Source organism: Ammospiza nelsoni, chromosome 26 (assembly GCF_027579445.1).
Source record: "Ammospiza nelsoni isolate bAmmNel1 chromosome 26, bAmmNel1.pri, whole genome shotgun sequence".
In the NCBI taxonomy this organism is placed as follows: Eukaryota; Metazoa; Chordata; class Aves; order Passeriformes; family Passerellidae; genus Ammospiza; species Ammospiza nelsoni.
Window position 1 is genome coordinate 1,080,935 of NC_080658.1, and position 25,321 is coordinate 1,106,255.

At 53.9% G+C, this 25,321-nt stretch overlaps 1 protein-coding gene across 3 annotated transcripts; it reads right to left on the reverse strand.

The window, feature by feature from the left end:
• On the reverse strand, positions 1 to 23,490 carry SPOP (speckle type BTB/POZ protein). Of its 3 annotated transcripts, XR_009420026.1 has the most exons (11): positions 23,287 to 23,490; positions 17,639 to 17,768; positions 15,702 to 15,823; positions 14,323 to 14,474; positions 14,068 to 14,195; positions 11,363 to 11,540; positions 10,391 to 10,446; positions 9,578 to 9,700; positions 7,303 to 7,445; positions 3,425 to 3,507; positions 1 to 613 (listed from the first exon to the last, which is right to left on the reverse strand). XR_009420026.1 is itself a non-coding variant. In XM_059488947.1 (10 exons), the coding sequence occupies exons 2-10, from the start codon at positions 17,714 to 17,716 to the stop codon at positions 4,677 to 4,679; spliced, it is 1,125 nt and encodes a 374-aa protein (XP_059344930.1). In that variant the 5' UTR covers positions 17,717 to 17,768; positions 23,287 to 23,490; the 3' UTR covers positions 3,689 to 4,676. The 3 variants fall into 3 exon arrangements, 2 of the variants coding, with proteins under 2 accessions (XP_059344930.1, XP_059344931.1); XM_059488947.1 differs by lacking the exons at positions 1 to 613; positions 3,425 to 3,507 and adding an exon at positions 3,689 to 4,821; XM_059488948.1 differs by lacking the exons at positions 1 to 613; positions 3,425 to 3,507 and adding an exon at positions 6,250 to 6,640.
• Positions 23,491 to 25,321: the final 1,831 nt, after the last annotated feature.

The window sequence follows — 25,321 nt, forward strand, 5'->3', positions numbered from 1 at the left end:
TTTCGGGCTGCTCCAGCCCTTTCCACGGACGGGGATTTACTCATCCCAGCCCTGGGTCTCAGCAAACCTTGGGATCTTTAATTAACGCCCTCCTTGGCTGGCCGGGCTGAGCCAGATGGCGCTTAATTTAATTAGGGGATTTTAATTACCCACAATAGCAGCATTTCCAAGCCACGGACAGGAGCAGAGGTTTTGGGATCAGCCCCCTGGAGCTGCCCATGGGATGCAGGGAGTGCTGGGCTCTGCTTTCCCAAAATGGCCTGGATTTGGTCAGCATTCCAAGGAATTTTGGCCACACCCAAACAAATCCATTGGGAAACTCCATCCATCCATTCCCAAAACCCTCAGCAGGGGAATGGCTGAGCCTGAGGGAGCTCTGGGAACAAAATCCTGGGATTTTTTTGTGCTTCAGGAATCAGAATTTGCCAAGGAATGCAGGCAAAAATTCCAGAGGGACCCTCAGGAGCTCATCCCTGCTCCCAGGGCTGTCCCAGTTCTCCCAGTTTGGCCAGTTGATCCCCCACCAGCTGCATGAAATCCATGAAATCCATGAAATCCATGAAATCCATGAAATCCTTGCTTTTCCTGCAGGAATCAGGGATCCAGGGAGCTGCTGCTGGGAGCAAGAGGATAATAATTAAAAAATAATATAAAAATAATAAAACCAATAAAACAATAAAATAAAATATATCAATATAATAAAAATAAATTAAATAAAAATATAATTATAATTATTATAATGAATTATTATTATTATTATTATTATTATTATTATTATTATTATTATTATTATTATTATTATTATTATTATTATTATTATTATTATTATTATTATTATTATTATTATTATTATTATTATTATTATTTCTTCCAAGAGGAGCCCTCGGTGCCATCCTCTCCCTCCCAGGATCCCTCCTCATTCCACGCCACAATTCCCCTCCTGTCCCCAGCCCTTCCCCATTCACTCCCTCAATTAACACAGCTCCTCCAGGGATTTGAATAATTCAGTGCCGGGGATGGAATCCGATGGAAGGAGCAGCAAAAATCCCAATTCCACTTGAACCAAACCCGGGCTGGATTTCCCTGCCCACGCTTTGCCCAGGAAACTTCAAAAAGCCAAATCCTGCGGAGCTGCTCCTGCTTTATTTATCCAGTTTATTTTCCAAAAGCCTCCCAGGCCATTTATTTCCCCAATTATTTCATGTGCTGCTTTTATTTTTCCCTGGTTTTTTCCCCAGTTTCTTTTTTCTGCCCCACTCAGGGAAGTCTTTCCTCCTTTTTGTGCATCCACAGCACCCCCAGCTTTAAATTAAATTAAAATTAAATTTATATTTCAATTAAATTTAAACCAAACACACCCAAGAATCTGGGATTGACAAATTTCCTGCAGCCTGAGCCTGGAACTGCAGCCAAGGAGCAAAGTGGGCAGCAGGTCAGGAAAGAACAAATAAACCAAACCAAACCCTCTCTAATTAAATGTCTTCATATTAAATTAACTCAAGAAAAACTCACTGGGAACAAGGGGGGGAATTTGGGACACCAGGATGGAGATGAAGGAAAATGGAGGGAGAACTTCGGAGAATAAACCCCAGGAAGTGGAGAGAGCTTCAGAAATGGAGTCCAAAAAAATGAAATTAAATAAAAAATTGCTTCATTCCCTTTTCTGGGAGAGCTCCCACAGCCAGGAAAATCCTGCAGAAAACACCTGGGACAAACTGGGACAAATGGGGACAAATCCAGGGACAGGGAAAAGGGTCTGGGTCTGGATGCTGAGGGGCTGGAGCTGGGAGCAGGGACAGGGATCCATTCCAGGGGTTCAGGGATCCAATCCTGGGGGATTCAGGGATTCAGGGATCCATTCCAGGGATTCAGAGATTCATTCCTGGGTGATTTGGGGATTAATTCCTGGTGGATTCGAGGATCCATTCCTGGGGGATTCAGGGATTCAGGGATCCATTCCAGGGGTTCAGGGATCCAATCCTGGGAGATTCAGGGATTCAGGGATCCATTCCAGGGGTTCAGGGATCCATTCCTGGGGGATTCAGGGATTCAGGGATCCATTCCAGGGGTTCAGGGATCCAATCCTGGGAGATTCAGGGATTCAGGGATCCATTCCTGGGGAATTTGGGGATTAATTCCTGGGGGATTTGAAGATCCATTCCTGGGACATTCAGGGATCCCTGGAGCCATTCCTGGGCGATGCAGGGATCCAGGAATCCATTCCAGGGGTTCAGGGATCCATTCCTGAGAGATTCAGGGATCCATTCCAGGTTGATCCAGGGATCAATTCCTGGGGGATTGAGGGATTAATTCCTGGGGGATTTGGGGATTAATTCCTGGGGGATTTGGGGATTAATTCCTGGGGCATTGAGGGATCAATTCCTGGGGGATTTGGGGATCAATTCCTGGGGGATTGAGGGATTAATTCCTGGGGGATTTGGGGATTAATTCCTGGGGGATTTGGGGATTACTTCCTGGGGCATTGAGGGATCAATTCCTGGGGCATTGAGGGATCAGTTCCTGGGGGATTGAGGGATTAATTCCTGGGGGATTGAGGGATGAATTCCTGGGGGATTGAGGGATTAATTCCTGGGGGATTTGGGGATTAATTCCTGGGGCATTGAGGGATCAATTCCTGGGGGATTTGGGGATCTCTGGAGCTGCTCCAGGGATCCAGGGGAGAACAAGGAGGAGGAGGAGGAACATCAAAGCTGGCCCAGGGGGATGAGAGGTCCCTGTCTGATCCCTGAGCAAAGGGAAGAGCAGGAATTCAAAGCAGCAGCACGAGGTCCAGGCTCAGCGTGGCTCCTCTGAAAAGCTGTGGGTAAAAATTCCCTGTGCTTGAGGAATTCCCAGCCTTGGAAAGCTGATTGTTAAATATTCCCTGTGCCTGTGGAATTCCCAGCTCTGGAATGCTGATTGTTAAATATTCCCTGTGCTTGAGGAATTCCCAACTCTGGAAAGCTGATTGTTAAATAATCTCTGAGGAATTCCCAGCTCTGGAATGCTGATTGTTAAATATTCCCTGTGACTGTGGAATTCCCAGCTTTGGATGCTGATTGTTAAATATTCCCTGTAGAATTCCCAGCTCTGGAATGCTGATTGTTAAATATTCCCTGTGCTTGAGGAATTCCCAACTCTGGAAAGCTGATTGTTAAATATTCCCTGTAGAATTCCCAGCCCTGGAATGCTGGTTGTTAAATATTCCCTGAAGCCCCTGGGGGTGGAAAAAGGAGGGAGAGGAATTCTCCTTCCTCCAGGGATGGAAAATCCAGGACAGGAGATCCCTGATCCATTCCCTGGGGTCCATCCCCTGGCTCAGATCCCTCTGGAACTGCTCCCAGGGGATTTGGGGCTCACCCCAACGTTCCCTGGTCCCAGCCATCCTGGATCCCATCAGGATTGTCCTGCTCTCCCTCCTCACCTCCCACCAGGTGCAGGTGACGGGAAGGACCCAGGGCTGGAATCCTGCAGGAATCATTAAAAACTCTGGAATTTTGGTCTCATCTGCAAGGAGAAACAACAGGTTTGTATTGAAATTCCCTGTGCAACATTCCTAAAAACCTCCCCTGGCTTCCAGGAATCTCAGGGCACCAGCAGGACACGTCAGAGTGAGGAGAAGGAGGCTTAAAAATGGAACAGAATTAAAAAATAACAACGGAAAGAAAAGGCCAGAGATACCACAGGGTACAAAATAGGAATTATTTATATTTTCCAAAAGAAAAACAAAAAGAGTTCCCAGCTATTGAAACATCTCTGCTGTACGAAGTGACTAAATAGAAAGGGACAGGGCTGGCCCCAGACAGCCAGACCAGGTACAAACAGTGTAAGAATCACGGAGCAACTCAGGGACGTGGCACGCGGCCGTCAGCAAGAGTGAAATTCATCCTGGGGGGGTTTGGGGTTTTTCTTTCGTTAAAAAAAGAGGGAGGAAAGGGGAAATAAAGCAGGGGAAACGCCCAGAGCATTTCCCACCATGTTTGAAACAGAAACCGTCGCTGCTGCTCTCGGCTCGAGGGGTCTGCAGTCCTCTCCCAGCACAGCCTTCACCGCCCCTCGCACTCCGAGCTGACATTTCATACAAAAAGGGGCTTTAGAACCATTTGTTCTGTTTGCAGTGGACACACAAGTGCTAAAACAGCAAATTCATCTCCTGGCCGAGGGCAGCGGGGCACGCGCACGTCCAGCTCGGCTCGGCCGCCGGGACTGGGGGAACGTTTGCCGTGAATCCTCCTGGAGGTTCCTCCCCAAACCTCGGTGGGACTCGTGCCAGGACTGGGGGAACGTTTGCCGTGAATCCTCCTGGAGGTTCCTCCCCAAAAGCTCGGTGGGACTCGTGCCTCCACTCTCTGCCCCGGGCATCCCACACGCGCAGAGCCCCGGGCCGGGCTCCCGGGGGCACGGCCGCATCCTGGAGGGCCTCAGGCGGGTGCAAGGGAACACACAGACACAGGGAATCGCAGGAACAGCCCCAGAGCCCACCCTCCCCCCTTTTCCCAAAGTTTCTCGGTGCTGTTGGACAAAGTCTGGATGTCGCACGGAGCAGCCTCTTCCCCCCAACAACAGAGTCCAAGCTCCGCGGGCCTCGCCGGCTCCCCGGTGGTCAAGGGCTGGGCAGCAGCGGCAGCAGCAGCTGGGGCCGCTTCCAGAAAAGCTCGGGATGAGGGTGCGCGGCTTTAGGATTGCTTCAGCCGCTTGCGGGGCGGGCCCAGGAACGGGCACTGCGCCGAGGCCAGCGAGCGATAGGCCTCGGCCACCAGGTGGGGGTGGGACACCACCATGGACTTCCAGCCCGACGTCTCCATCACGTCCGAGGCGTGGCTGCAACACACACAGGGCGGCCGGAGCCACTGGGTGACTGGGAGCAAACTGGGAATAAACTGGGAATGGGGACTGGGGTAACTGGGAATAAACTGGGAATGGGGAGTGAGGTAATCGGGGTGAGGGACTGGGGTAACTGGGAATGGGACTGCATAACTGGGAGCCAACTGGGAATAAACTGGGAATGGGGACTGGGGTAATTGGGGTGAGGGACTGGGGTAACTGGGAGCAAGCTGGGAATGGGGATTGGGGTAACTGGGAGCAAACTGGGAATGGGGACTGGGGTAACTGGGAGCAAACTGGGAATAAACTAGGAATGGGGACTGGGGTAACTGGGAGCAAACTGGGAATGGGGACTGGGGTAACTGGGAATAAACTGGGAATGGGGAGTGAGGTAATCAGGGTGAGGGACTGGGGTAACTGGGAATGGGACTGGGGTAACTGGGAATGGGGACTGGCGTAACCGGGGTGAGGGACTGGGGTAACTGGGAATGGGACTGGATAACTGGGAGCCAACTGGGAATAAACTGGGAATGGGGACTGAGGTAATCGGGGTGAGGGACTGGGGTAACCAGGACTGGGACTGCATAACTGGGAGCAAACTGGGAATAAACTGGGAATGGGGACTGGGGTAACTGGGAGCAAACTGGGAATAAACTGGGAATGGGGACTGGGGTAACTGGGAGCAAACTGGGAATGGGACTGGGAATGGGGACTGGGGTAACTGGAAGCCAGCTGGGAATGGGACTGGGGTAACTGGGAATGGGGACTGGGGTAACTGGGAATGGGACTGGGGTAACCCGGGTGAGGGATTGGGGTAACCAGGATGAGGGACTGGATAACTGGGAGCAAACTGGGAATGGGGACTGGGGTAACTGGGAATGGGGACTGGGATAATTGGGAATGGGATAACTGGGAATGGGGACTGGGACAACCAGAAGCAGACCAGGATCAGGGACTGGAATAACAGGGAACAAACTGGGATTAGGCACCAGAATAACAGGGAACAAACTGGGAGTAGGGACCAGAATAACAGGGAACAAACTGGGATTAGGGACCAGGATAACTGGGAGCAAACTGGGATTAGGGACCAGGATAACTGGGAGCAAACTGGGATTAGGGACCAGGATAACTGGGAGCAAACTGGGATTAGGGACCAGGATAACTGGGAGCAAACTGGGATTAGGGACCAGGATAACGGGAGCAGCCCCCCAGGCTCTTGCCAGGGCCATGAGGAACTCGGGGGTTCCTCCTCCTGGGCTCTCTCAGGTGTCTGAGGGGTCTGGCCCCATTTCAGGCCTGGAGCTCAGGAGGAGAAGCTGCAGCAGACTCCAGGTGGGATGGCAGAACACAGAGCTCATCCCAAGCCCAGCTCTGGGCACAGGAATGGTTGAAATCGATATAAAAAGCACTGAAGGAGTGCACCGAGTGACAGAAATGTTCCATTTATTAAAGCTTGGCAGGGATTTTCCATCTGCTGCTGGATTGAGAGCTGGAATCAATCCCTCAGCATCAAATCATGGAATGCTTTGGGGTGGAAGGACCTTAAAGCTCATCCAGCTCCATGGGCAGGGATGGCTGCTCCCAGCCAGGACTATTCCAGGACCAGAACTCCCTGATCCTGCCCTGCCTGATCCCAGCAAGCTCCAGAGCAGCTCCCAGGCTGTTCCCACTCTGGGCAACCCAAGGCTGGCCTGGGTTTGGGGCAATTCCATGAGTGGAATGCTGGATAAACCATGGATCACAGGGAGGGAACTCAAAAACCTTCCCTGCATGGGCCAGTGCAGGAGAGAAACAGCTAAAAACAAATCCTGGAATCCTGGAGGTGGGAGGGAACCCAGCCTTGGTTTGTGTGGAGTGAGCAGTGGGAGAGGTAAGGGGAAAGGGAAGGGGAAAGGGAAAGGGAAGGGGAAAAGGGAAAAGGGAGAAAGGAAAGGAGGAAAAGGGAAAGGGAAAGGGAAAGGGAAAGGGAAAGGGAAAGGGAAAGGGAAAGGGAAAGGGAAAGGGAAAGGGAAAGGGAAAGGGAAAGGGAAAGGGAAAGGGAAAAGGGAAAGGGAAAAGGGAAAAGGGAAGGGGGGAAAGGGAAAAGGGAAGGGGGAAAGGGAAAGGAGGAAAAGGGAAGGGGGAAAGGGAAAGAGAAAGGGAAAAGGGAAGGGGGAAAGGGAAAGAGAAAGGGAAAGGGAAAAGGGAAGGGGGAAAGGGAAAGGGAAAGGGAAAGGGAAAAGGGAAGGGGGAAAGGGAAGGGGGAAAGGAAAAGGGAAAGGGAAAGGGAAAGGGAAAGGGAAAGGGAAAGGGAAAGGGAAAGGGAAAGGGAAAGGGAAAGGGAAAAGGGAAAAGGGAAGGGGGAAAAGGGAAAGGGGAAAAGGGAAAGGGGAAAAGGGAAAGGGGAAAAGGGAAAGGGGAAAAGGGAAAGGGAAAAGGGAAAGGGGAAAAGGAAAAGGGAAAAGGGAAGAGTTTGTCCATCCTGGAGCAATTACTCACTAATTAATGAAGTCCACGGCCTGGGTTTTGAGCTGGTCTGCGCTGTGCAGGTCAGCCAGGATCAGGATCTCAGCTGCATTCTCCACAGACAGGTTACTGCAGAGAGCATCCTCACACATCACCTTCAGCCTCTCCAGGGCATACTGGGGATAAACCATGGAATTACACCCAAAATTACACCTGGGTACTGCCCAGGGACCCTCACACATCACCTTCAGCCTCTCCAGGGCATACTGGGGATAAACCATGGAATTACACCCAAAATTACACCTGGATTCTGCCCAGGGACCCTCACACATCACCTTCAGCCTCTCCAGGGCACAAACCCATGGAATTCCAGCAGGGAACACCTCAGGGCTGGGAACCCTCAAGCTGTGCTCCTCCACCCCAGGTTTCCACCCAGGAATGTTCTGTGCCCTGAGCTGGGATCCACTTGTGGGATCTGTGCCATGGGATCAGCCCCATCACTATAAATTGAATTATTGATGAACTGATTTGAGGTTCTGACTGAAACTTCCCCCTGCCAGGATTGGATTTAAATGCAGAATTCCAGCTCATGAACCCCATTTTCCCTCAAGCCTGGCTGATAACAGAGGCAGAGCACTCGGAGTTTTCTCAGGCAAATTGAGAGGGCAAATCAAATTTCTTTGCTAATCTGTCTCAATAAATAAAGCCGTTTATGGGGCCAGCCATGAGTTTGGATAATTGCCTGTCAGAGCCTCCAAATGTAACAAATAAAGCTGGGCACTCTCCTGCTGCAGATGGAACATTCTCCTCCATGTAGCCACTTTTTAGTTTCATTTTTGCTACAAATAACTCATTTTTAATTACATTGTTGGCCCCCAGTGGCCACTGTGGGCTCTCAGCAGCAACATTTCCCCTTCCTCCTTTTTTAATTCCACCTCAACTCCCCCCAGCCTCCTGCACTGGGAGCTCCTGGTGTTGAATTTTGGCTGGTTTTGGGCTAATTACAGCTTTTTCCTAAGAGACAGCAGAGCTCTGAGGGAGCTGTTTCAGTCCCTGGGGTAAATATTGGATGCTTTATGTGTTTTCATGGAGGAGTTTTTTTGTTCCTGCTTTTAAGGCACACAATGAGCTGGAAAGGGAAAGCAAAGCTGTGTTAAAAGGCAGCAAAGTCAGAATTAAAGCTCTCCCTGCCCTAAGTGCTGCTCCTCCAGTCAATACCTTGGATAAATGTGGGGATGGCTGTGTGGAATCCCCTGGCTCTGATTCCCACCTCAATCCCAGCTGGAATGGAGCTTTTCCCTCTGACCCAGCCTGGGATGGAGCTCAGGGACACAAAGGGGCACAAAGCACCCCCAGACCAGGAGAATCCCAGAATTCCAGGAGCAGGGGGAACCCCGGGATTTCAGGAAGAGGAAAAATCTCAGGATTTCAAGAACAGGAAAAACCCCAGGATTTCAGGAAGAGGAAAAATCTCAGGATTTCAGGAACGGGAAAAACCCCAGGATTTCAGGAGCAGGGCAGAATCTCAGGATTTCAGGAGCAAGGAAGAACCCCAGGATTTCAGGAACAAGAAAAACCCCAGGATTTCAGGAGCAGGAAAATCTCCAGGATTTCAGGAGGAGGGAAAATTCCAGGATTCAGGCTCCAGATTGGATCCTTCCCTAACACTGAGTCACTTCTAAGGAAAAAAAAGAAGAAAAAGGGAATGGTTTGGACTGTAAATTATGGATTTTCAGGGGTTTACAGAGCTCTCATTCCCATCTCTGGGGCTGCAAAGGGGAGGGGAAGAGCCCCAGGGAATTGCAGCAGCTCCCAGGAGCAGCAGGGACTGGCACTGCAGCAGGAAAACCAACAGCATTTCCCACTCCTGGGTTTCCAGAGCCTCGGGGCTGACAGGAGGCAGGGCAGGAGGAGAACTGTTTGTCCAGACTCTGCACTGCTCCGAGGATTTGGGAATAACCACATGGAAAAACATCCCTGGGTCTGCTCTGTAATTGTCTCCTCAGCCCAGCTCGGATCATGCTGAACAGGCTCTTCTGGGAGCTCCAAAAAATCCTTAAAAATGAGCAGTAGAGCAAAAATTCCTGATTGTTTAATGGGGAGATCTGCAGCAGAGCTTCCTCTGGAAGCTTCAAAAATGCTTAAAAATGAGCAGTGGGGACAGAAATCCCTGATGGGCCTGTGCAGCTCCAGGTGTGCTCTCTGCTGGTGCAGGGGTGTTCCCAGGTTTCCCTGGAAGCCTCAATTCCAAGGAAAGGCAATCCCATGGCATTCCAGCTCCCCCAGCACCCATAAATCCTGAATTTACCTTGTCAGCAGCTGCCAGCAGATCATCAGCCATCTTGTCCAGGTTTGGGGCCTTCCCAGTGTAGATGAAACACATCATCTCCTTAAACACCTCAGGCTCCACGTCGTTGATCTCAACCCGGTTCTGCAAGGGGAAAGTGGAACCTTTTGGGGTCTGCCAAGGGGCTCCAGGGCTGCTCCTGCCCCAGAACCCTCCAGGGCCAGAGGGAAAGGGGTTACAAGGAGCTGAACTTGAGAGAGCAGGGGGAAAAGGAAGGGGAAAAGGAAGGGGAAAAGGAAAGGGGGGAAAAAAAAGAGGGGAAAAAGGAAGGGGGAGAAGGAAGGGGGAGAAGGAAGGGGGAAAAAGGAAGGGGGAGAAGGAAGGGGGAGAAGGAAGGGGGAAAAAGGAAGGGGGGGAAAAAGGAAGGGGGAAAAGGAAGGGGGGAAAAGGAAGGGGGGAAAAAGGAAGGGGGGGAAAAAGGAAGGGGGGAAAAAGGAAGGGGGGAAATGGAGGGGGAAAAAGGAAGGGAGGAAAAGGAAATATGTGGATGGAGTAAGAACAACTCCAAGCTGTATCCCACAGTCTCCACTTCTCCCTGGACACCCCCAGCCTCCTTCCCAAGGGAACAAAGGGACAGCTGATCCCAGACCCCTCTTTCCCTGCTCCTCTGTGTGAGAGGAGCAGCTGCAGGTGCCAGAGGGGGATCCCAGCAGGGATCACCTGAGCAGGACCTTTCCCTGCTGGGGTGTCCCTCATCTGAGCGGGACCTTTCCCTGCTGGGTGTCCCTCCCCTGCAGGACCTTTCCCTTTTGGGTGTCCCTGCCCTGCTCTCACCTTTTTGCTCTCCTCCATCTCGTGCTCGAACATGGCGCTGAACACCGGGGAGCGCGCTGTGGGGAATGGGACACGCTGGGAACGCTGCAACCCCTGGGAAGGGCTGGCAGCTGCTGCAGCACTTCCCACCAGGCACTGCCCAGGGTAATGGCATTCCAGAGCAGCTCTGCCTGCCCCTGGATCTCTGCAAGTGGCCCAGGCCAGGCTGGATGGGGCTGGGAGCACCCTGGGACTGTGGAAGGTGTCCCTGCCGTGGATGAGCTCGGAGCTCACTCCATCCCCCCATTCCCTCCATCCCAAACCATTCCCTCCCATCCCAAACCATTTCATTCATCCCAAACCATTTCCTCCATCCCAAACCACTCCCCCTATTCCCTCCATCCCAAACCATTCCTTCCATTGCCTCCATCCCAAACCATTGTCTCCATCCCAAATCAATCCCTCCATCGCAAACCACTCCTCCCCCATTCCCCCATTCCCTCCATCCTAAACCATTCCCTCCCATTCCCCCATCCCAAACCATTCCCTCCATCTCAAACCATTCCCTCCCATTCCCCCCATCCCAAACTACTCCCCCACTCTCTCCATCCCAAACCATTCCCTCCATTCCAAACCACTCCCTCCATCCCAAACCATTCCCCCATCCCAAACCATTTCCTCCATCCCAAACCACTTCCCCTCATTCTCTCCATCCCAAATCACTCCCTCCATCATAAACCACTCCTCCCCCATTCCCTCCATCCCAAACCATTCCCTCACATTCCCTCCATCATAAACCACTCCCCCTCCATTCCCTCCATCCCAAACCATTCCCTCACATTCCCTCCATCCCAAACCACTCCCCCCATTCCCCCCCCATCCCAAACCATTCCCCCCATCCCAAACCACTCCCACCCCATTCCTCCCACCCCAAACCACTCCCTCCCATCCCAAGCCACTCCCCGATGCCCTCGGAGCCCCGGGCAGCCCCACCTGCCAGGATGGCTTTGTGGCCCTTGAACTCCTGGCCGGCCACGCAGAGGCAGCAGTCGGTGAAGCGCGAGTTCTCCCAGAGCCCGCCCAGCTCGTCGGCCAGGCGGCACTCGGGCACCTTGACCATGTTCATGGTGTTCTGGCCCGAGATGTTCACCGAGTCCTGCACCACGCTCACCTGGGGACAGGGACACTGCACTGCCCTGCTCCCAGGGCACACCCACAGCCCTCACTGTGCACTGTGGGGTTAAAATCTCCCTACTCGTAAAGGATCCTCTGCAGAGACCCCTGCACCAGGGCGTCCATCCCAAACCCCAAATACAGATTTCCCTCCCAGCTCCACACTGACAGCACGGCCATGCAATCCACGAGGAGGTTTCTGAAGGAAGTGGAACCAGATTTTTGCTCTTTCCTGATTTTTTCCACACACCACACCTGACCCAGTTTCTCCTTCCATCCTCGTGAAACCTCCCCAATCAATAATGCAACAGCCACCACTCCAGGGGAGGTGAGGGACACACAGAGCTCCCAGAGCCAGCATGGACCCACAGGGCAGGGCTGACCCCTCTGTGCCCTCCTGCTTCTCCTTCTGGAGAGTTAAATATTCCCCAACCCAAGGAAACCCCACTCTAGGTTATGCAGACAGGGAGGGAGATGTGGAGGAGGCAATTCCCAATCCCTGCTCCGAGGTGAGGAACCTCCAGAAGGGCCCCCTGGTTAAACCCAGGTAAATCACAGCTGCAGCAGAGGCCAATTAGCAAAGCTCTGATTAATTGTGCCCTGCTGCAATCGGGAATGATGAGGGGAAGCAGAGGTGAGGCCATTCCCTGGGTTTGCTGTCCAGCCCAAGGTAAATTCCAGTTCTGGTCAGGACCAAGGGACAGCAAGGACAGCCAGGGAAGCACGAAGTGAAGGAAAAGGAAAAGGGAAAGGGAAAGGAAAAGGAAAAGGAAAAGGAAAAGGAAAAGGAGAAAGGAGAAAGGAGAAAGGAGAAAGGAGAAAGGAGAAAGGAGAAAGGAGAAAGGAGAAAGGAGAAAGGAGAAAGGAAAAGGATCCAGCCTTGGATGCCAAACTAGGTAAGGATTTGTTTCTGCCATGCCAGACTCTCCTTTCTCCTCCCATTTTGTGCTCAAGGAAAGGCTCCCTCCATCCCCAGGAATTTCTGCTGCTGATCAAACATCCTTGAGATGTTTGTTCATTTAAACATGTGCATGATTATGATGGCCAAAACATGAAAAAAAAAAACCACCCCAAAAACAAACCAAAACCCTCCCAAAAATCCCAGCTGTCAAAAGACTTTGAAGCCCTTCTTTTATTCCTGAAAAGAAAACACAGCAAAAGAAAAGACTCCCAGAAAAAAAAGTGCAGGAGATGCAAGGAGAGAACAACTTGTTCTGCTCTCTTCTGGTAAAAAAAATACCAGCTCCAGGAGGGGGTTTGCAGTTAAAAAGACAATGGGAGCAAGGCAGAGAAGCTCTGAAGACACTAAATTAGAGTTTCTATTTGCTCATTAAGGTTTTTCAACTTAAATCTCTGGGTTTGGAAATAACTGGCTGCATCTTCGCCCGGAATAGCACAAGTGAAATAATAATGGTGTTGTAGAAAAACACAAACACCATGACCAGAAAATGGTGATTAATGCAAAATCCCCTTTTCTCACATTTTTCTCCTTGCTGGCTGTGCAGACACATTGAAGGAAATAAAGAGGAGCTCTCTGTTATTGAGCAGGGCAGTTTCCAGTGCAGATCCAGGCTGTGATTATCCCAAGCAAACCCCAAATCAAGGAGCACAAACAGAGGGATGGCAACACCAAAGCACCAGGAAATGATCCCCAAACCTGCCCAGTTCCCACCATCATTCCAGGGAAAAGCTGAGCAGGGAGCAGCCAAAAGGCAGAGGGATGAGCCAGGAGGGGAAAAAGGCCCAGCCAGAGCAGAGAATGCCAGGGACAGAAGAGGCAGCAGTGATCTGACCTGGGAGAGGAGGTGAGGGCAGCCCTGCCTGGGCTGGGGAGCTCTGTGGGGCTGGGGGGGCTCTGTGGGGCTGGAGCAGGGCTGGGGAGCCGTGTGGGGCTGGGGAGCTGTGTGGGGCTGCAGGAGGGCTGGGGAGCTGTGTGGGGCTGGAGCAGGGCTGGGGAGCTGTGTGGGGCTGGGGAGCTGTGTGGGGCTGGGGAGCTGTGTGGGGCTGGGGCAGGGCTGGGGAGCTGTGTGGGGCTGGGGAGCCGTGTGGGGCTGGGGAGCTGTGTGGGGCTGCAGCAGGGCTGGGGAGCTGTGTGGGGCTGGGGAGCTCTGTGGGGCTGCAGCAGGGCTGGGGAGCTGTGTGGGGCTGGGGAGCTGTGTGGGGCTGGAGCAGGGCTGGGGGAGCTCTGTGTTGCTGGAGCAGGGCTGGGGAGCTGTGTGGGGCTGGAGCAGGGCTGGGGAGCTGTGTGGGGCTGCAGCAGGGCTGGGGAGCTCTGTGGGGCTGGGGGGGCTCTGTGGGGCTGCAGCAGGGCTGGGGAGCCCTGTGGGGCTGGGGAGCTGTGTGGGGCAGGGGAGCTGTGTGGGGCTGCAGCAGGGCAGGGGAGCTGTGTGGGGCTGGAGCAGGGCAGGGGAGCTGTGTGGGGCTGGAGCAGGGCAGGGGAGCTGTGTGGGGCTGCAGCAGGGCTGGGGAGCTGTGTGGGGCTGGAGCAGGGCAGGGGAGCTGTGTGGGGCTGCAGCAGGGCTCACCTCACAGAACAGGGTCAGTTTGTCATCTGGCAGGAGCCCGTTGGCCTCGTCCAGCAGGAAATCTCTCCTGATGAACTTCTTGAAGCCCCAGTCCTTGCCTTGCACGAAGCGATAGGCGCGCTGGCTCTCTGTGGGACAGGCCTGGCTTAACCTGGGCCAGGGGCACAGCAGAGCCCAAACCCTGGCCCAGCTCAGCCCAGGAGGGGTCTCACCCACTCCAGGAGGGTTTCCCTGCCCCACAGGGGTCCCACTCACCCATGGCCTTGGTCTCCTCTCCCTTGGCGTTGAGGATGGAGAATTTGAACTTGGCCCTGACCTCGCTCTTGGGGCAGCTCACCAGCAGCAGGTACAGGGACAGGTAATCCTTGCTCTCCTCGTCCAGGCCCTTGGGGTTCACACGTAAACACCTGCAAAAGGGGGAGTGGGAATGGCAGCAGCGCAGGGATGCCTCCAAAGGAAGGGCACTGTGGGATTTGCACATTTGCACAGCAAACAAGGGCCCCGGGGGAGCACAGGGGCTGAAAGGAGCAGAGCTGGGGTACAGCTGAGCCCCCACCCTGAGATAAACACCCAGGAATTATGGGCAGCCCACCAAATCCGGAGGGAAAAGAGCAGGAGAAGGGCTGGAATCACTGAGAAGTCCCCTGGATACCAATCCTCACAAAAGGAAAGTGAAATAAATAAAATGGAGGCAATGGGCTGGAGGAAGTGCAACAAATACAGAGAAATGGTTGATAAAATGCCACAGGAGGCAACTGCAAGGAACAAGGGATTTCTGGAAGGCTGGTGATTCTTCAACAAAAAAAAAAATACCAGGGTTAAAAGGAAAAACTCCTCCTGTGTGAAGAAAAGGCAGGAAGAGGCTCTTCCATGACCCGAAACATGACACAGAATCCACCAAGAACAAAAAGCAGAGAGATAATGAACAGCTCCCACACACAGGGACCGAATCCACAGATCCAGATGTTCCAGGGAGGGCTGAGAGCACAGGGGACAAAGGTGACAGGAACAAAGGCAGGCCAAGGAAAGCACAGCTCTGCCACCCGAAGGAGGGAGCTCACACTGTATCCCATGGATACAATTCATCCAGGGGCTGCTTCCCACCAGTGGGGCTGAAAAGGGAAATTGTGAAGCACTCCACAGCAGGGTAAAACCAGGAGTCAGAGCCCATGGATGCACCAGGACACGGCTCAGAGCAGACACAGGCTCCGAGCAAAGTCCACTCTCAGTTACTGGAAATGATTGAGGCCTCAGGGAAGATAAGGAAGGTTTAGAGGAAAGGGAAAGGCTCCAAATGAGGTCACCCTGAAGAGGCAGCAGCAGTGAGAGGACATTGGCACTTGCCTCATCCCTGTGTCCTCCACGGCCACAAAAGCTGCCACTCACAGAAAGGGAATTCACAGCAGGAAAAATTCACTTTGGAGCCCCATGGAGTATGAGGGGCTGGAACTGGGAGGGTGATCTGGGCTGTGCACCCTCCCAGCCTCACCTGGGCTCAGCACAGAAATCTGTTTGAGGGTAAATGCTGGTTTGTGTGCAAGCACTGCTGAGCCATCGGGGCTCTCATCAGGGTAATGATGTTCCCGTGGATTCCCCAAAGCCCAGCTGAGGTGAGCCCCTCTCCATGGCCTCACCACTTGAGTTTGTCGTTGGCTCCAGAGGAAAAGGTCGAGCTCTTGATGACCTCCCCCATCTCCTCCCGGCAGAAGCTGAAGTTGTTGATGGTCCACATGTAGGAGAACTTCACCACCTTGATCTGCATGGAGACAACAGGAGCCTTGGGTCAGCCCTGCCCATCCCCAGGGACAAGGAGCAGCACCACAGCTCTGGGTGGGGGACCTGGAATTGTGGGAATGGCTCCAGGGGCTCCTGCAGGGCACGGGGAGCAGCGGGTGCAGCCGTGTGACAGCTGCAGTGTGGGGCTGGTGGAACTGCTGTGCAACTGCTGTGCAACTGCTGTGCAACTGCTGTGATTGCTCTGTGTGACAATTGCAGTGTGGGGCTGGTGGAACTGCTGTGCAACTGCTGTGATTGCTCTGTGTCTAGCTGCAGTGTGCAACTGCTGTGTGGAACTAGAGTGTGTAACTGCAGAGTGTGACTGCTGTGTGCAACTGCTGTGTGGAACTAGAGTGTGTAACTGCAGAGTGTGATTGCTGTGTGGAACTGCTGTGTGGAACTAGAGTGTGTAACTGCAGAGTGTGATTGCTGTGTGGAACTGCTGTGTGGAACTAGAGTGTGTAACTGCAGAGTGTGATTGCTGTGTGCAACTGCTGTGTGGAACTAGAGTGTGTAACTGCAGAGTGTAAATGCCCTGTAACTGCAATGTGTTACTCCCCTGAGTAAATGCTCTGTGTGTAAATGCAGTATGTAACTCCCCCGGTGTAAATGCCCTGTGTGTACCTGCAGTGTGTAAATGCCCTGTGTGTACCTGCAGTGTGTAACTCCCTGTGTGTACCTGCAATGTGTAAATGCCCTGTGTGTAACTGCAATGTGTAACTCCCTGTGTGTACCTGCAGTGTGTAAATGCCCTGTGTGTACCTGCAGTGTGTAACTCCCAGTGTGTAACTGCAGTGTGTACCTGCAGTGTGTAACTCCCTGTATGTACCTGCAGTGTGTAACTCCCTGTGTGTAACTCAATGTGTAACTCCCTGTGTGTACCTGCAGTGTGTAACTCCCTGTGTGCACCTGCAGTGTGTAAATGCCCTGTGTGTACCTGCAGTGTGTAACTCCCTGTATGTACCTGCAGTGTGTAACTCCCTGTGTGTAACTCCCTGTGTGTAACTCCCAGTGTGTAACTGCAGTGTGTAACTCCCTGTGTGTACCTGCAGTGTGTAACTCTCTGTGTGTACCTGCAGTGTGTAACTCCCTGTGTGTACCTGCAGTGTGTAACTCCCAGTGTGTAACTCCCTGTGTGTACCTGCAGTGTGTAACTCCCTGTGTGTAACTCAATGTGTAACTCCCTGTGTGTACCTGCAGTGTGTAACTCCCTGTGTGTACCTGCAGTGTGTAGCTCCCTGTGTGTACCTGCAGTGTGTAACTCTCTGTGTGTACCTGCAGTGTGTAAATGCCCTGTGTGTACCTGCAGTGTGTAACTCCCTGTGTGCACCTGCAGTGTGTAACTCCCTGTGTGTACCTGCAGTGTGTAACTCCCAGTGTGTAACTCCCTGTGTGTACCTGCAGTGTGTAACTCCCTGTGTGTAACTCAATGTGTAACTCCCTGTGTGTACCTGCAGTGTGTAACTCCCTGTGTGTACCTGCAGTGTGTAGCTCCCTGTGTGTACCTGCAGTGTGTAACTCTCTGTGTGTACCTGCAGTGTGTAACTCCCTGTGTGTACCTGCAGTGTGTAACTCCCTGTGTGCACCTGCAGTGTGTAACTCCCTGTGTGTACCTGCAGTGTGTAACTCCCAGTGTGTAACTCCCTGTGTGTACCTGCAGTGTGTAACTCCCAGTGTGTAACTCCCTGTGTGTACCTGCAGTGTGTAGCTCCCTGTGTGTACCTGCAGGCCCCACAGCCCCCCAGAGCCCAGGAACACAGCCCCCCAGAGCCCCCCAAGGCCCATGCCAGCTGACCTGTGTGTAGCACCAGCTCTCGGCCACGGGCCCGCTGGACATCTCTGCCGGAGGGGGGGGACTCGGCACCCTGGACATCGCCAGCTTGGAATCAGGCAGGGACAGGCACAGGAACGGAGCTCAGCTGCACCTGGGGAGAGAGGAACAACAAAATCAGTGTGGGAATGGGGCTGAAATCCAGCTGGGGGAGAGAAACCACCAAAATCAGTGTGGGAATGGGGCTGAAATTCAGCTGGGGGAGAGAAACCACCAAAATCAGCACGGGAACGGAGCTCAGCTGCACCTGGGGGAGAGAGGAACACCAAAATCAGCATGGGAATGGGGGCTCAGCTGCACCTGGGAAGAGGAACAACAAAATCAGTGTGGGAATGGGGCTGGACTTCACCGGAGTGAGAGAAACCACCAAAATCAGCAACCAGCATTGAAATGGAGCTCAGCTGCACCTGGGGGAGAGGAACACCTAAATCAGCATGGCAATGGGGCTGAACTTTACCCGGGGGGCAAAGGAAAGAAACACAGAAATCAGCAACCAGCATGGCAATGGGGCTGAACTTCACCTGGGAGATAGAGGAACACCAAAACCAGCAACCAGCACAGAAATGGGGGCTCAGCTGCACCTGGGAGCACAGAGAGACAGCCGCCATCAGAACTGAGGACAAATCAAACTAAACTCGAGCGGTTCAATCTCCCAGGACACAAATTTCTCTCTCCTCTCCAAACACCCCCAAAACGTGCTGTTGCACTGGAAGGTTGCATGGAAACGTTTGCAGCAAACACAAAGCAGCCCAAAGGGCAGCCCGGAGCCCAGGATGAGGGTTTGGCACCGGGCAGAGCCTGGCTGAGCCTTCTGCTCACGGCTTTGTGTCCTGCAGCCCCTCACACACGACGGGGCCACGGATCCCTGCAGCAGCAGCAGCAGCCAGGGAAGGCAGGCAGGATTTTGGGATTGGCCACCTGTCTGCACGCTGAGCCACAAGATGGTCAGGGATGGAAAGGCTTCAGCAGGAGGAAATGCAGGGAATGAACAAATCGACCATGAGAGCAGCCATGAAACTGGATTTTGTGGTTAAAATTGCAGGAAATGTCAGTGGTTTAGTTTGTAACTAGCACCTGTTTACTCGTTGCCACACAAGGTGTTCTGATCTTTGAAAATAAAAACTCTATTAAAGAAGAGTTAAAAAGATGGATTTAAAGAAAGAGATATAAAATCGACTTAAAATAACTTTGGAATGCCCTGAAATAACTTTGGAATGCCCTGAAACAGTGATTCCATGGGCAGAAGGTGGGAATGAAACCTCCAGCCACAATGGAATTCTCCATTGGCTGGGTTTGCCTGCTCAGGACACTTCAGGTGTCACTTCAGGTGTCACCAGGTGTCCCCTTCCCAGCACTGCCGGCACCTCTGCACTGCAGCTGGATGGAAAAGCACGGCAGGCACAGAGCTTTGAGGGAAATATTTGGGAAATAATTCAGATATCAGGGCTCAGGAGAGGCGGGGAAACACGTCAGGCACAGGCAGAAATATCAAACCACAGGAAAGCAAACAGAAAATATTATTTTATGGCCCCCTGTGTACAGTGAGAGTTTGCTACTCCTGGGCTATAAATAACAAACTCCTGGCTCGGGACAGAGCTGAAATCACAGCTCAGAGCAGAGCAGCTCTCACCCACTCCCGAGCACTTCCAGATGGAGACATTCGATCCAGGGCAGAGCCAGAGCACCTGGGGAGCACAGGAAACGTTCCCTTGTCACCTTGTCCTGCCAAAACCGCCTCGGGGCTCCACAGCTCGGCTCTGCCTTCAGCAGGGAAACTCTGAGACCTCACCTGCCACAGGTGGGCACAGAAACCCAGCAAACAACCCGGAACAGACTCCAGAATCACCGGAATTTTGTCCCAAAAACTGGTAATTTTCTGCCTCTCAGGATAAACCAACTCCCCCCTAAGAAACACAGCAGAAATTCCTGGGAATTTCCACTTCCAGACAGGTTTATCCACGGAAAGGGAACTAAGGGAACTCAGGGAAGGGAAGGGAACTCAGGGAAGGGAAGGGAAGGGAAGGGAAGGGAAGGGAAGGGAAGGGAAGGGAAGGGAAGGGAAGGGAAGGGAAGGGAAGGGAAGGGAAGGGAAGGGAAGGGAAGGGAAGGGAAGGGAAGGGAAGGGAAGGGAAGGGAAGGGAAGGGAAGGGAAAGGGAAAGGGAAAGGGAAAGGGAAAGGAAGAGGAAAAGGAAAAGGAAAAGGAAAAGGAAAAGTAAAAGGAAAAGGAAAAGGAAAAGGAAAAGGAAAAGGAAAAGGAAAAGAAGAGATTTTTAACAGAGGGGTTCAAAAGCTGCAGGGCTGCTCCTGGGGCCAGCAAAGCACCAAAGAGTGCTCGGGAACAGCGCAGGGAGAGGGATCATGGAGCAGGAAAACAGGGATGAGGCAGGAAAAGCTCCTTCACTCCCTGCTCCCTTCAAAGGCTCGGCTTTGGAACAGGAAAAAGGGAAAAGGGCAGGGAATGGAAGGGCAGAGCTCTGCTGGCCCTGCCAGGCTAGTGCCAGCATGGGGGCAGTGCCAGCTGTGCCCTGCTGGGACACTGGGGGCTGTCCCCTCCAGGGACCCAAAATCCCAGACAGGGACTTCACCTGGTGAAAAGTCTCTGCATGACAGCACCCACGATGTCCCTGAATGCCATCAAATTCAATGTTCATACCCTGAGCACCCCAGAGTATTTTCACCAACGTTACTGACCCTACAAGACCCCCGGTCTCCAAAATCAGCCCATTTTCACATTAACCTCTGGACTTCTGCTGTGTTTAATTCCGTCCCAGGTGTGCACAAGGCCTCTCTCTGCTGCTGGGAAATTATTTCTGTTATCACAGGTTGGATCAATTTTCAAAGCCTGAGTGTGGCACCAGACCCAGGCTCAAATGCACAACTTAAACCTTGTGTTTGTGCCCAAAGCCATTTCCAAATCCTAAACCAGAACTTCCCATGAGGATCTGTAACAGAGCTGAGAAAAGCTGAGCTGAGGCCTTAATATGAAAATTTCAGCTCTATTTTGTCTAAAATCAGCAGATCCTCCCGGGTTCTGCTGCATGCATGGCCAAAGCAGCACCTTCCAGATGGGAATGTTTAATCCCTGCCATGATCCTGACTTTGTGAACTCCACAGATGCCTAAAAATAAACTTTATAAACTCCACAGATGTCTGAAACTGCCCGGAGCTGTGAGGCCAGCCACACCTCGATCACAGCAGTGCAAGCCCAGCCTGCAGCCAGAGAATTCCCTCCCAGGACACCCAGGAACTCCCAGGATTCCCCAGAATTCCCAGGCGCTGGCCACAGCCGGTGCTTCGGTGCCCTTCCAGCCCTAAAAACGTGGAGGGAAAACCCCAAAACAACGTCAGCGCCCCAGTTGCAGCTCATCCCTGCTCCTCCTCCTCCTCCTCCTCAGCACAGAGACTTCCAGAACCTCTTTGCAACAGCACAAAACCCACAGGGAGCACCCACAGCTCCTGGCCCTGCACAGGACATCCCAAAACCCCATCCCAGGGCAGCCTTGGGAATGTGCTCATTCCCTGGGCGCTGTTCTGGTGCCTCACCACCCTCTGGGGGAAGAGCTTTTCCCTCAAATCCACCCTAAATCCCCACAATCCCCCCAAATCCCTCCTGACACAGCCCTGGGTCCTGTCCCTGCTCAGCAGAGGGAAGAGCTCAACACTCAATTACCACTCAGCTCCTTCCTCCCACAGCAAGCACTGCAGGGACATTTAAAAACACAAGACAACAACAAAACAATCCAATCTATTTCCAGGTATCTCTGAACCCCAGCAGCTCCTGTGCCTCCTCGGGGGTACAAACACCTCACCCTTCCTGCCCCATCAGGTGTTTCTGGACCTGGCCACACGTTTCCATCCCAGGGCTCCCACCTGCAAGCCCAGACTCCCAGCAGCAGCTCCTGGACCGAGAATGGAGGAGCAGCAAAACCTTTCAAAGGGATTTGGCCGTCCCTGTTTGTTTATTTTGGGCTTTCTCCATGTCCCCACAGGTTTGTGCCGTGAGCAGCAAACCCCAGCAGAGCGAGGCAGAGGAACCAGAGGGATCTTACATAACCCTCCGGCAGGGCTGGCTGGGCAGCAGGGATCCCACAGAGCCCCCTGCAATTCCCAGCAGAGCTCCCCCAGCAGCTCGGGGAGCAGCAGCAACCCTGCAGGATAACCCTGGCATGGCACGGTGCCAGGTGGGCAGGGTGGGCAGCAAACCCCGCTGGGCACAGCCAGGACTGAAGCTGGCACGTGCCAGTCAGAACAATCCCACCCAGGAGAGGCTCAGGGCACTCCCAGATTAACCCCGGGGCAAACTGGGCCGGGAGCTGCTCAGGTAACCGGTTTAACATTGAGCAGGGACACGGGCAGCACTGGTGCCCCCTCCACAGGAAACCAGCAGGAAACTGGAGCCAGGATGGCACAAAAATCACGGGGTTTAAAGCACTTCAGTGTGGGCTGGGCCGGCAGTGATGCCCTCACTTTAACCCCCCTCCCTGACCTGTGTTTGTGCCCGAACCCCCGGGATTTTGGGGGAGAAAAGGGGCAGTTTTATAACAGGGACTCCACTCCAGAGAATCAGGCTGTCAAACGTGGCAGCAGTTTCCATTCTGTGCCACTGTCCCCTGTTGATGGAGGGCCAGGATGACAGCCTCGGGGCATTCTGCTGCTGGGCTGTCCTGAGCTCAACCCCACCCGTAACAAAGTAACAAAAAGAGGAAAAAACCCAATCTGTTTTTGCTTCAGGTTGCAACAAAACAAGGGAGAAAATGACACGGGGTCGTTGTGGGCAGCTGGTTGGAAAATGTCACTGAAAGAGAAATCGGGTGGATGTTTTACTGAAGTGATTCAGGGTTTAGAGTCCTGTTTTATAAAGTGTCATTCTTCAGACTCTCACAGGGCTTCACAACAAGCCACCACTTAGAACTCCAAAGGCGAAGTGGAAAAAAGAGGAAACGAGGGGAAAGTGTTTCTTTTCCTCATGGTAGGACGATGCTGTAGAACCACAACACGAACACATTCAGCCATGCTGAGCTGGAGACAGCAGATCTCAACACACCTGAGCTGTCCCTGCTCCTCCAAGAACTCCTGTCAGACCCAGACAATTCCCTCTCCCACTCCAGGCGCTCTGCTCTCCCTTTGGAACACCAGGAATGCGGGCGACGCTCGGCAGCAGCGCTCCAGGATGGCCCCAGCTCCCCGGCAAGGGGAATTATTTCCCTTTCCACACTGCAGGATGATGCACCATTTCCTCCAAACAGCACCACAGGCCCGACGCTCGCCTGGGGAGCAGAGCCGCGATCCCGGCTCGCATTCCCAGCGCTCGCAGCTCGGCTCCTGCCCCGGGGATGGGCTCACACCGGGGCCAGGCCACAACCTGTCACCCCTGAGCGCTGATGCTGCCGCTCCTCATCGCAGCGTTCCCACTCCGGCCCGCTCCGCTCTTTCCCACTCGTGCTCCCTCAGCCGGCTCCGGGCTCCCCACAGCCCCTGTGCCCCAGCCTGGCGATCTCCAGGAATCCCCGCTCCAGGTTTTTCCCCAACTTTTCCCCGCCGCCCCCCCGTCGTCCCTCAGGCCCTGCGCTGCCCCCCCCCCCCCTCACAACTCCTTCCCCTCCGCTCTCACCTCGCGGCCCGAGGAGCGGCCCCGCCGGCGGTGCGGCGCTGCTGGGAGGCCGGAGGGAGGCGGGGAGCGGTGCCCGGGCAGGTGCGGTGTGTGGGGACGGCCCCGGACCCCGCAGCCCCCTCAGGAGACCACCAGCAGCTAGGGATCACTATTTGGCAGCATGTCCTCCCGGGCCGGTCTCCGCCGAGCGCGACCCGGGGATCACTATTGCGCAGGTGCCCGCAGCAGCTCAGCGCGCATGCGCGCGATGCCGGGGCGGCGGGGGGGGGGGGCCGGGATATGGCGGTGCCCAGCGCTCCACTCACAGCCGCGCACGCGCACTGCGGGACTGACGCCGCCGGCCACGCCCACCGCCTTTTATAGCCGTGCGCCCGTCGCGCGAGACCGCTCCCCCCGCCGCGAGCACGCGCGGCCGGGCCGGCTCCTGCGCGTGCGCTGTGCGCAGACCCCTCTTTGTGGCAGGTCCCGTCCCTCCTGCGCTTTCACGCACGGATCACTTTGTGGCAGGCGTGCCCCGCCGGCCCTGCCCCTCTGCTACCCCCGGATGAACGCTCGTCTGGCAGCGCCGCGCAGCGAGCGCCCTGTGCCTCGCTGTCTCCGCTGTTCCCGTTCGGCACCGGCTGCTGCTGTCGCAGTGCCGTTCCACCGCGGGGTCGGCGCGGGCGGCGCTCTCGCTACCCACATGTCCGCCACATACGGCCCGCGCAGGCGGCACCGCCTTTCCGCTGTCCCTAGGGAGGTTTCTGGGCGTGCCATCGCCCTTTTCCTCACGGCTTCGTGAGGAGACACCTGCCTCAGGGAATGGCGGGAACCATCTCTCCTTCCCTCACAACTCCATGAGGGGATGCTTGCCCAAGGGAATGGTGGAAGCCATCTCCCCTCACGGCTCCATGAGGGAACACCTGCCTGAGGGAATGGCGGGAGCCATCTTTCCTTCCCTCACGGCTTCGTGAGGGGACACCTGCCTCAGGGAATGGCAGGAGCCATCTCTCCTTCCCTCACAACTCCATGAGGGGATGCTTGCCCAAGGGAATGGTGGAAGCCATCTCCCCTCACGGCTCCATGAGGGAACACCTGCCTGAGGGAATGGCGGGAGCCATCTTTCCTTCTCTCACAGCTCCATGAGGGGACACCTGCCTCAGGGAATGGCGGGAACCATCTCTCCTTCCCTCACAACTCCATGAGGGGATGCTTGCCCAAGGGAATGGTGGAAGCCATCTCCCCTCACGGCTCCATGAGGGCCTGTCTGCCCAAAGGAATGGCAGGAACCATCTTTCCTTCTCTCACAGCTCCATGAGGGCCTGTCTGCCCGAGGGAATAACGGGTGCTATTTCCCCTCACAGTTCTGTGAGGAAGTGTTACCAAAATTCTCCAAAAACATCGTGAAAAACAAGACTCCACCCTTTTTTCAGTGTTATCGAGTCAGGCCTTGCCGCCTTCTTGGCCCAGGCTCCTGGGTGGCTGACAAAGTTGCTCCACACCCACACTGATACAAAACTTTTCAACTTATTTATACATTTTAAGCAAAGGAAGCAATTAATTCATTGGTATGGCTCTTCTCTGCTACTTTGTAGTGGTTTGTAACCAGTGAAGCAAAGATGTCATTGTTACCAGTCCTTAATTACCTGGACGTTTGTGAGACGCTTATCCAGAGCAGCCTTCCCCTCCTCACTTCCAGCCTCAGGGTGAATTCATTCCACTACACACAAAGCACCCCAAGAACTGAAACATCCAGGTTCCACAGCACAGCCACACTTATTGAAATGGGAAATGCAAAATATTTTTGTCTTCTCTCTCTTTCTCCCAGGTGAGAAATGCTGCTCTGGGCCAGGGGCTGCCACAGCTGGTCATGGATTATTGGGAATATTCTCTGCAGTGTCCCAGGTTTTCCTGGCACGCGAATCCTCCTCAGAGCAATCCTGGGATCCTGCTGCATTCCTCCATGTCCCCAAGTGCTGCCCGTGGTGACAGAGCAGCAGGTGATGCTGCCGATGAAGGAATGGCTCTGTGAGGTGCAGGGCTGGTGTTTGCATTC

What these genes read in the sequence shown, in the direction of transcription:
- SPOP (XM_059488947.1), bottom strand. Translation starts at nt 17,716, where the DNA reads ATGTCCAGGGTGCCGAGTCCCCCCCCTCCGGCAGAGATGTCCAGCGGG. An exon ending in CCACAAAGCCATCCTGGCAG is followed by an intron (nt 10,447 to 11,362) that starts GTGGGGCTGCCC and finishes CATTCCCCACAG; the next exon opens with CGCGCTCCCCGGTGTTCAGC. An exon ending in GCCGTGGACTTCATTAATTA is followed by an intron (nt 4,822 to 7,302) that starts GTGAGTAATTGC and finishes TGTGTGTTGCAG; the next exon opens with CCACGCCTCGGACGTGATGG.